At 37.9% G+C, this 12,091-nt stretch overlaps 1 protein-coding gene across 9 annotated transcripts in view; it reads right to left on the bottom strand.

Moving 5' to 3' along the window:
• LOC124802855 (ATPase family protein 2 homolog) overlaps positions 1-12,091 on the bottom strand; it is a 72,982-nt gene that overhangs the window by 60,539 nt on the left and 352 nt on the right. For 4 of the 9 annotated variants that reach the window (XM_047263880.1, XM_047263878.1, XM_047263882.1 and 1 more), the window contains exons 2-3: positions 7,243-7,480; positions 5,261-5,446 (exon numbers count right to left, since the gene is read on the bottom strand). In XM_047263880.1, the coding sequence (XP_047119836.1) occupies positions 5,261-5,446; positions 7,243-7,435 (379 nt within the window). In that variant the 5' untranslated portion in view covers positions 7,436-7,480. Of the gene's footprint in view, positions 1-4,876; positions 4,972-5,260; positions 5,447-7,242; positions 7,481-12,091 lie in introns of those variants that run through there. The other 5 variants (XM_047263883.1, XM_047263881.1, XM_047263879.1 and 2 more) reach the window with 3 other exon arrangements.

Here is a 12,091-nt window from a genome sequence, read left to right as displayed (position 1 = left end):
CTTCTTTAAAATCTTTGAAATAGAATGAATGTAAGCTAATAATAGCAGCAGGCCTTGCAGGAACCCATATATGATTCTTAATTTGATGATCTTCTGTTATGCAATCAATTTTATTCCCGTTGTGTAGTTTGTCAATGAAGCCCTTTACCTTCTGCTATGAAGGCAAGGCCCCACTCACGTAAAAAACTTAATGAAGCAATATTTGAAGTTACCAAGACAAATTTCATGATCAAAACAAACTCAGTAATTAAAGTCTCTGTACATTCATCTTTTTAGAGATGGTTGTGGGACTTGGTTATAGCCATCACTTCAACCATCACCTGCCAGCAGATGATGTCTGAAGTGATCACAACAGCAAAAAGCTACTAATACCAGTATTGCTAGCATCTGTTTTGATTACAACTGAGGTAGAATCTTCCTACACATTGGTCAGGGGCCTGAGGATCGTTTGATAAAATGCTGAAACTGGTTGCCAAATAAAATAAGGTTGGCAACTAGATGGCTGAAAGACGTTTATTAATTCATATTTATAAAACTATAAAATTGTGAGACAAAGCAGCTCATCAGCTTTTATCTGCTCCACCCAAGATCCCTCTATGCCTATACCAACATATTCTACCAGACATTCCTCTCCTGCAACTATGCCACAGATCTTATTCATGAACAAATCTCACGAGAAGTTTACTCATCTAACCCTCTCCAATTCCAAAAAAATACACAGAAGTATCCTTCTTTTCACCCACTGTCCACTTGTCACCCAGGCCTTGAATAATGTCTCAATTCATTAGTCTGTCAAGACTTGACTTTCTCAAGTCAAGTCCTGAAATAAGATTCCCTCCCCCCTCTCCTCTTCCCCCCCTCCCACCAATATCCTTCCAACACAACCCACCGTCACCTTCTACTGCCATCCTAAACTCCATAAAATCTCTGTCAATGCATCTGACATTCAGAGACCACTATCCCTACTCCATTATAACTACAACTGATGCCAATGTCAAACCTATTCAACGCGTCCACTCACTACCAACTTCCCCAGTCCTAAAACCGGCCAATCCTACATTATCAAAGACAGAACAACTTGTGAAACCAAGCTTATTACTGAAACTTCCTGGCAGATTATAACTGTGTGCTGGAACGAGACTCGAATTCGGGACCTTTGCCTTCATGGGCAAGTGCTCTACCTCTGAGCTATCCAAACAATTCTGCCAGTACCTCATCTCCTACCTTCCAAACTTCACAGAAGCTCTTCTGTGAAACTTGCAGAACTAGCACTCCCAGAAGAAAGGATATGGTGGAGACATGGCTTAGCCACAGCCTGGGGGATTTTTACCCTTTTCATTTTTACCTTTTACCCTTAACTTCAACTACAATGTTATGTAGCAATGAGTAGTATTAATAAATATTTCCTATCATCTCTCTTATCAGGGAGATAGTTTTCTTGAGTTCTAAAGCATATATTATTTATAATTTTTGTAGTGTAAGCTAATAGTACATTTATTCCTTTATTAAATTTGTTGTTAATTCGTACATTCTATTTTCAAACAAATAGTTTAGCTGACAAAAATCAATACTAGGAACAAGAACAGTAAACACAAAGACTTGAGAGTATTTTCAATATTCAGGTAAAAGCATTTAAACTGACCAGCAACGAAAACAAATTTACTCTGTCTTCCAAAGGCAACTGAAATGTGGAAGACAGAACAGAGGTGCCTGCAGAAGTGAAACTGTGAGGATAAGTTGTGGGTCATGCTTGGATAGTTCAGTCAGCGGACCACTTGCCCACAAAAGGCAAAAGTTCTAGGTTCGAGTTCCGGTCCAACACACAAGTTTAATCTGCCAGGAAGTTTCAAATCAGCACCACTCCACTGTAGAGTGAAAATTCATTCTGGAAAGAAATAATTAGTAGAAATCACTTCGATTTATGTGTCTGCCTCCACAGGCAAGTAGTCAGTGTATCTGACTGCAATATGGGAAATCCAGGTTCAATTCCCAATACCGCCAGGCACTTTTCCTTGGTGGGCAAGTTGGAACAGGGTGCACTCAGTCTTGTGATGCCAGCTGAAGAGCTACTTGAGTGAGAAGTCTGGGAAACTACCAATGGCTCAGAAAGCAGAGTGCTGACTCCATGCACATCCTGTTGGATCAATTCTGTCAATACAAAATGAATGTACTAGACCATTGTTTGTATGAAAGGTGCTTTAACTGCAATAACAATGAAAATTACAGTGCCTTGGAATTCAAATGTGAATTACTATCTTATTTTTAGCAAATACCCCACATAATTACCATTATTTATGGCACATCGCCATCATGTAATGACTGAGATCCGGAACATCCCAAAAGTGCAACTCAGTAGCAATGGCAGTTTGTCTGTTTTAGATCACTTAACTCCATCTGAAGGGACACTACAAATAACTCAAACATAAAGGGCACATTCTAAACAATCACAGTCCTTAATCACATCATTAATAAGCATATTGCATTTTTCATTTACTATGACATTTATTTTGCCTTAACTGAAAAAGTACCCAGCTTTAATTGCATCTCTCAAGTATTTTGGCTCTCCAACACATAATTTATGACCTTACATGAAATTATAAATATGAGGACTGTTCAATAATGAACAATCAAAATTTTTTTACGTTCATAATGAAACATCAGCTATTGAATTAACAGGGCCTGATATCACCAAGAAATTAATCATTTTGTTTGTGTATAGATCTCCCAGTGGTAGTGTGGACATTTTTTTCAATAATTATCAGAAGTTGTAGATAAAGTCTCAAGTACAAAAGTCAACATAATTCTGTGTGCGGACATTAACATCAACGCTAACATCATAAATGAAACCAGCAGCACCTTCATAAACATCAAAGTTTTGGCATGTCCCTATTGGTCAATAGTGCAATAAGGGTTACCAAGACGACTTCATGAGTAATTGACCATGTGGCCACAAATATTGACAGGGAAAAATGTGATGTAGCTGTAAAAGATCTTGGACTATCAGACCATCTCTGTCAAATAACAGCAGTAAAGTCAGCCATCAAATCATTCCCTAAACTACAAGCCCACAAACGAAATCTATCAGAAATCAAAATAAAAGATTTTTCAAAAGGACTAGAAAAACAAAGCTGGGGTGAAGTTTATAAGGAAACCAATGTGAATATGAAATTCTCTAAATGCTCCACACTGTTTAAACTGAACTTTAAAAAGGCATTTCCACAAGTATGCATGTTTGTATCAACATCTCACAAAAACATATGGATAACAGCAGGTATTAAGAAGTCCTCCCAAACACTTAAACACCTCAGTTCCATGAAAAAGATTCGCAATGATCCAGAATTCTTAAATTTCTATCATAGATAGAAAAAGACCTATAGGAAGGTGCTGATTGCAGCAAAAAAGTCATTTAATGACCAAATAATATATAATGCAGAGAATAAAAGCAAAGCAGTCTGGGATGTTATAAAAAAGGAAATGGGGAGAGGCAGAAAAACACAGAATAACATACTGATAAGGGAGGGGGATAAAATAATAAATGATCCACGGCACTTAGCAAACTATGTAAATGAACATTTTTCAAGTATCGCAGAGAAGTTACAGCAAAAATTCCCCTAAACAAATATAACACCTGTAAATGATTTTGCACTAAATACACTGATGTTACTTCCAACCAAAGAGAATGGAGTCAACAAAACAATTCAAAAACTAAAAAATAAAATGTCAGTAGGCTTAGATGTTGTACCAATGTATGTTCTGAAACAATGCATAGGGATTATACAAGGCCCCTTAACAAATATAATAAATGAATCCTTCACATCAGGGACATTTCCAGAGCAGTTGAAACAGGCAAGAGTTGTACCTTTGCTTAAGAAAGGTAATGCAGAAGACATAGAAAATTACCGGCCTATTTCCCTTCTGTCAGCATTCTCAAAAATAATAGAAGCAATTATGAAAAACAGATAAATGAGTTACCTGAATAAATACAATCTTTTAAGCGAATCACAGTTTGGTTTCTGAAGTGACAAAAATACAGAGTCAGCCATAGTAGAATTCACAAAAGTTGTACTTGATGTAGGAGGTAGGAAAGGTAGAAGAACTTACAATGTTCAAATATCTATAGGTTGGAAATATGCCATTATGGATTATGCAGGGTGAACACCAATAAAATCGACAAACTGCAGGGATGGATTCCTGACTGTAACTGGAGGATAAAAGGTCCTGTGAACATGTGTCCAGAAATTGACGGTGTGTGTGCAATGACAAAAAATCATCCTGGAACACAGTAAAGAGCTGCATTGCACCCACGTCATAACAGATGTTCAAAGTGGCCTCCTTTGGATTGCAGGTGACAGGAATAGTAGCGGTTGTCATGCAGCATACACATAATCATACTTTGGCTTACACCATGTGGGTGAGTCACTTGCCGAGAGCTTGTAGTAGGGTTCACCTCAATATCCTGTAGATCCTGGTTCTCCAAATATGGTGTACACACAGTCTGCCTCCCTGCACATCCATCTGTCTGAAAGGACCCAAGGTCACACAAACATTCAAAAAGAGCTTGAAATGTTGTGTAATGGGGTTTGTGTCTGTGAGGGTACTTGTTTTGGTATAGCCATGCTGCCTCTCATCCGTTTCCATCTGTTTGGCCATACACAGACACCATCTTGGCTCGTTCCCGTCATGAATGCAGGACCGTTCTGCTGCTTACTGTACGCCGTGTCAATCACACAGCCCGCAACACACAAGGTTAGTTCGAATGGCTCTAAGCACTATGGGACTGAACATCTGAGGTCATCAGTCCCTTAGACTTAGAACTACTTAAACCTAACTAAGCTAAAGACATCACACACATCCATGTCCGAGGCAGGATTCGAACCTGCGACAGTAGCAGCCTTGTGGTTCCAGAGTGAAGCACCTACAACCACTCAACCACAGTGGCAACACACAAGGAACCCACAACACATGGTCAGAGCGAATGTTATTCGTCAGCACCATCTACTGTAGCAATGATGTGTTTCCAGACACAAGGTCATCGGACTCTTTTCCTCCATTACCAGTCAGAAATGTATCCCTGCAGTTAGTCAGTTTTATTAATGTTCACCCTGTATTTGAAACAAATAATAGAATGTTATACATTTTACAGTGTAGTTGCCATTGTACACATAAAATAAGATTGTTGCTGGAAATATTATTCCATCCTATTAAATGAACAAATAAAGTAGTTTTAAATTATATGAAGAAAATAAAATTTTCTATATACCTTCTTTTATCATTAAAACTGATGTTACAGACTTTTCTGAAGTAGGCCAGGCAATTTTCACAGCAGAATTCCCTTTTGAACTGATAATTACTGGATCGCCAATCACCATACCACAAATCTGAAGAGCAGACTGTGACAGAAGTACTAATTTCTCACGTTCCTGAGAGGGCAAATTTTTCAACGATTCTGTAACAAAATGCATCCAACATAGCTGATTTTCACACAACATTCCTGTAGTATGAATGATATATATTTTTTTAAAGACACATCACACTTATCACTTCATTTATTTAAAAATAAAAAATAAATCATATACACTCGGAGCATCTTCATCATCATCTTCTCCTTCTTCGAGTATCAAGAATGACCTTGTGCAATGTTTGATACCATCACTCAACAAGAGGAATTCAAAGATATAATAGAAAGTTTAAAACACAATTTTCATGATGAGGGTACACATTTCTGCCTTTATTGTTCATAGATATTTGTTCTATCAGCAATGTGTGAACTGAAAAATCAATAGTACATTCCTCTGCCCTTTTCTCTACATTCCTATTGTATCATGCTAAATATAAAATGACATCTCTAGCAAATATTACATTTGTATCTAGGTTTATTAAGAACTTAAACAACCACTTCCCCACCCGTTGCAGACACTGAGTAGCTAATAGGTATGCAAAGCAATATGATGAACATAGTTAACTCTCTAGAAGATTCAAGAAACTTTTCTGGTTTTATGTGCATAAATACACATCACACTGAAGAGGGGAGGGCTCATATCATTCAATGGATACATAACGAGGATCTATCTCAAACTGACAGTCATTAGACATAAATGGCTGTTAAAGTATAGCAGTAGATCATGGAGTTGGCCAGACTCTGGTCATGCTCAGATGCTAGTCTACTCTGCTTTGACATATGAAATTACACAACTATAATTACTGAGAGCTCCATCCTACAATAAGCAATAACATCTGTGGCAAGGTGTGGAGGTAAGCTGTTGGACATTGACTATGCCTGCAAGATATGTGCTATGAAGAATAAGACTCTGATGTCACCAAGTAATATTTGATTACTGTAGTAACTTCCAATGAGCATGTTAGTCTCCAACAGCAGCAATGGATCACATTGCAAGGTGCCCCTTCATCTCATTATAAACTCTTACTGAATAAATGTCATACATTGTATATACATATCAAGCTAATATTTCTCAAGTGATCAGAGAATTCTAAGCTACCTGTCCCTTTACCCTCTCACTTCTACCCCTTTTACCAATGACTGCAAGGAATCCTTCCCTCCCGTCATCACCAGACTCCAACAGTATAGGATGTTAAATGCTAATGGTTGTAGTAGCATATCTGCTACTGACAAAGCTGGACAATGGCATCAGGTAATTATAAGCAATATTCAGCACATACATCAACTTTTATGAATAAATATAAAAATAAAAGTAAAGATGTTAACGTATTTTTAATGAAGCACATTTACAGGCCAGATTGGATACCGCAGTAAAAAAAACAATTACAATTACAATAAAAAGCAATAGCCCATCCACTTGAATTTCCCATATTTCCCACCACAATATTTCCCCAAATTTCAACTTTTCAAACATTTCAAATTACACATAATTTGCTTTTATTACAAAATGGCAACTATGCCACATTCATTGAGAGCAGTGATGCCTGCAATTTTTATTACTGGGACATTTTCAAACATCAGCTTCCTTTTAACAATGTGATAAAGTGTTCATTTACTTATTATTGGTTCAGGTAGTATTTTCCCATAAATATCATGCCAGTCTCAACACATGAATGCAAATATCACACTTGAAGAACTCTTGAGTGTTGATCCCATGGAAACCTCAAATTTCCTATTGATTTCTCTAAGCCATAAAGCAGAAGGTATATGATCTCCACACACTGTGCCACCAACTGCCATTAAAGTAAGTGACAGTGAATATTTTCATTCTCATTGCAACTTACCAACTGATGGCAACTGTTCCAGTGTGCTATACAAAACACCATCCATAATGTAAGCATGATTCCATGCTTCTGGTGCCTGAGGGCATGATCCATTTAGATGTGTAGCATGATCCTTTTGAGATATAACTGCCTGGCAAACTTCACATTTCTCCCACAGAGATGTAGACTTTCTAGTGGCAGATTTGCGCGACATACTCGATACCTAAAATAGCCTTTTAAATTAAGCCCAAGGAAGTCGCTACAGAAATTAATTGAATCAGTTAAGCACAGCTCAATTTTATGCTTTACATGTTAATTGCAAGAAAAGACAGAATAAACACAGTATATGTTACAAAAAGTTATTAACAGAAAACTTTTTATTGTTTTGTGTTTTCAGATTATCTGAAAACCCAATAAGGCAACTGAAATAGGTCTTACACAGAAATTTAATTTTTGTTCTGACTGAGCAACAAAGACATTTATAGTAAATGATAAACTTTACTTCTACTTCCTCAGTCATAGGTTCATATTGCGACTCTACATCCATCTTTTTGTCCATCACTTCATCTGAGTACTATTCTCATATCTCCTCTATCTACAGCCATTATCTTACTATTTTTACATAGTGTACAGTCTATGTGATCCCTCATCTTTTTAAATTCATAAATTGGATTATTGCTTAGCTGTTAGTTCTATTTGGTACAGGCCTCACATACTTCAGTAATAATCATGGATGAATTGTAAAAGTGTTTTGCAAGCAATCTACTTTGTGGATGCAATCTTCCTAGTATCCGACCACTGAACTGGTTTGCAAGCGGCTCTATGTATGATGACTGATCCTAGGTATTCTAATGAATGAAATAAAAACTGGTTTTTATTAATAAAGAAATAGTGTCAAGACAGTGTTCATTCATTCATTACAACAGGTGACATCACTGTTTCTGAGAAATTGGGTCAATTATGAACTAGGCTATATGTTTGTTCCATTTCCTACGCCTACAAATTGCAGAACTGATCAAATGCATCCGTGCCTCACTGATGTTATAGTCATGGGGGACTATGTTTTCTTAATTTTGTTGAGTGCGGAATTTTACATTTCTGAACATTTAAAGGAAGTGGCCAATCTGTGTACATACTCACTAAACATATCTGCATCATTTGTTAAAATTCTGAGCTTGTTATTAATATTGCCCATAATGTCACTAAAACACAACATGAAAATCAAGTGTCCCAACAAACCTCCCTCTGGCAAATCTAAAGTTACTTCTAAATCTCGATCCAAGATAACATGTTGTATCCTCCCTAACAACAAATCCTCAGTCCAGTCACAAACTTTGCTTGACAGCCCATACACGTGTACTTTTGATAATAAACACTGGTGTGGTACTTAGGCAAATACTGCATCTACTTGACTGCCATGATCCATGGTTCACTGCATGTCACGTGAGAACAGCATGAGTTGGTTTTTGTGGGAAAGATGTGTTTAGAATCCATGCTGGAGGTTATTCTGTTCGAGTCACCTCATTTTGTTTTGGCTTGACTATGTTCAAAGATTCTAAAACAGATGGTTATCAACAATACTGGATGCTAGTTTTGTGGATCAGTCCTGCAACCCATCTATTACATGAGTGTTATCTGTGCTTTCTTCCAATTACTGGGCACAGTTTTTCTGTTTGTGGGAACTACAGTATACTGCATTATGGTCAAAAGGGGAGTGGTAGCTACCTCAACCATCTGCACAAAAATGCACTTCACTTCCCACAGAATGTGCAACCACCCCAGTTTCATCAAGCAACACCATCTCCAACCAGCTATTAGCTCTACAACCTGACACTAGACTGTCATTAAATAAGTACATCCACATGGACAAAAAAAATGCTGATATAACTCCAAGAAAAAGACAGGAAATTTTAATTTCACAATCTCTTTTCACTTTAAACTTAACTTTGCTCCAGTTCTTAGAAAAAAGAATTTTGTGTGTCATAGGATGTCAAAAGACAACTGTCTACTTTAGACGAGTGTTCATCCTCATCCTTCTCCTGCTCTACTTTCCCTCGTTTCAAGCTACTCCATGGAACCGTGGCTTTTTTTTTTTTTTTTTTTTTTTTTTGTTTTTTTTTTTTTCCCTCCCCCCACCAAATCAGCAAGTAGTCATAGCAGTCATAATGTGAACTTGATTCACTACTTTGGATAAGAATTGAGGTAGCTGCTATCTTGCACATGCATGCTGTCACAGTAATAAAGGGTGACATTTAACAGAAAAATGTTTTTCCAAAGCTACCTTGGTGTTGAGCTACATCTCACTGAAACTCTCATCCATGTAAAACCAACCGATAAACAATCATACATCCACATCAATGGCTCTAACCACTTCCACACTATTATAACAGCCACTTTCCTGAAGCTTTGGCATTCGTGGCCAACATATCTGGCACAAAATCAAATTTCTTAACACTCATACAACAGCCTCTCCCATAAATATACCACAGATCATGTCCAAAAACAATTCTATCTTTTAGCATTCTCCTCTTACATTCCAACAAAAACAGCTCCAATTTCCCAAACACTCAGAAGCACTCCCTAGTCTTCCAGTGCTACTCAGATCTCAAATGCCTCAATACGTTACACTGCCAAGCCTATGTCTTTCTCAAACCAATCCCTGAAAATGAGATAATCTTTCCCTTTCTCTCACTTCCCATCTTCTACCTAACCCGTGTAACACCTTTGTCCAATCATATAACATTCACAAGCAATTACCATGTCTCACAATTTATACCCCTGTAAGTGTTCCCACTGTAAAATCTACCCCAAGCACGGACGTGCCGTCATGACGTCACACGACAACACCCTTACGTCACGGGTCAAAGCCGACGCGTGGGATCGGACGCTTCTGTCTACCCCCAAGCACTCACCCACTGCTACTTACTCCAGCCCTATCACTGATGAATTCCACAAAAACCAGGGTAGAGCATCATGTCAAACCACATATGTTATTCACCAAGTAACATGTATACATTGTACGGCTTGATATATAGGACTGATCACTATTAAACTGACTGAGCATATGAATGAACACGTAACTGTCCCCCTTAGGGACAACCAGTACAAAAAAGTAAAACCTACACATTGACTCGAGGGAACAGTGGGCTTGTTACACCCAAAGGGTCATTTGGATACTACCACCCAGTACTAGCTTCCCTGAACTTTGATGATGTAAAATTGCTCTTCAACACATCCTCCCAATCCTCCACCAACCACGATTCAAGCAGCCCCACTAAGTTTCCCCAACTGGTAGATTATTTTTTTCATTGGTAGTTTTTCTTTATTTACCTTATAACCTTTTTATCTGCATCCATCTCTCTCTCTCTCTCTCTCTCTCTCTGTTTTGAGTATCCCTGCACCACGCCTTTTTGGTGAGAAAGTTATGGGGAAGAACCACAATTCTGATGGATAGTTAGTCTAATAAGTGAGAGGCAAGTGAGTTTTGCAAATGAAAGCAAAGGCGAGCTATCAAACATCTTTCCATTCACTGGAAAATGTTACAATCATACAGTGACTTGTCTTCGGCAAAACAATGCACACTAACTACTTTTGAAAAAATTCATGTTCACACAAAAATTCTATTTCATATTTGCAAATTCACAACATAAAACAAGATTTTATTCAGTTTTCTTATATTTTTACCACATTCATGGTTGTGAGAATGACAAGTCTCAAGCATGTACTAACTGTTCAAAAGTCTCTTAGAGGGTAGCGATACACATAAGTCCACCTCCATCAATGAGTGGTCAGCATGGCTGAAAGCCATGTGAGGGGCTCGTGTTCGATTTCTGGTTGGGTCAGACACTTCCTCCACTCGGGGACTGGGCGTTGTGTTGTCAATGACATCAACACCCACGTCGCCAAAATGGCATCAAATAGAAAGTCTTGCATTAGGTGGCCGAACTCCCCAACAGAGGACGCCTGGCCAAAATATGCCATATACACATTTTTATAGTAAGTACTTGTTGCAATGTTCATACTACCAAATGTGTACTATAAAAACAACACCAGTACAATTAATCTGTGAACAGTGAGCAGATGACATTCAAGTCAAAGTTAGTGCAAAACTCTAGAAATGGGCTTTAGGGGCCACTAACACAATCCAGTATTGCTGTCATATGCAAGGTCCTAGTGGACAAGGTATCCTGCCGCATTCCACGAACATATTATGAAGAATCAAGCACAAGTGTTGTGTGGATTATTGTAATTGGGTCTTGAACATTGCAATGTTAGTGTTGTTTGGGCTGATGGAAAGGGAGAGGACAAAATGTGACAAGCTTAACCCTTCTATACAATGGGCAGATCGCTGTCTAGTCACCTCATACCCTAGTTCCTTAAAACACTGTGACGAGGTTTGGAATTTAATTCAGGACATCGGCACAAGTGATGATCATGAATTTACTGCAAACAGATCTTTTGGCAACTGACATGTCATCATCAATGGCTGACGAAGACAACAGATTGCTAACTGAAAAAATAATATATATCCAACATCACGTAGGAAGTTACAGTGCGGAGATTATAATTTGGAACAGTCATGATGTTACCACAAGAAGCAACAAAATAATTAGTTAGGAAATACTGAACCTGCTGATTTCGTGCTTCAGCACAGCCCTACACTCTTGAGAATCAACCCGTTGGCCAATGTGAAAACCAAACAAATAAGTTAAAAAAGGGAAATAGAAAATTATGTCAATCTATATCTGTATTACGATAACTAATGAAAATGGTTGTGAAGGAGTCTTTATTTCATGGTACTATAATAGCCTACAAAAATAGAACTGAGGTATCAGGAGACATAAAAAACTAATTTTTAAGAAACGGCGTG

The sequence above is a fragment of the Schistocerca piceifrons genome, chromosome 6 (assembly GCF_021461385.2).
Source record: "Schistocerca piceifrons isolate TAMUIC-IGC-003096 chromosome 6, iqSchPice1.1, whole genome shotgun sequence".
NCBI classification, from domain to species: domain Eukaryota; kingdom Metazoa; phylum Arthropoda; class Insecta; order Orthoptera; family Acrididae; genus Schistocerca; species Schistocerca piceifrons.
Note: the sequence above shows the minus strand (reverse complement) of the source record. Positions and strands in the feature narration are given on the sequence as shown.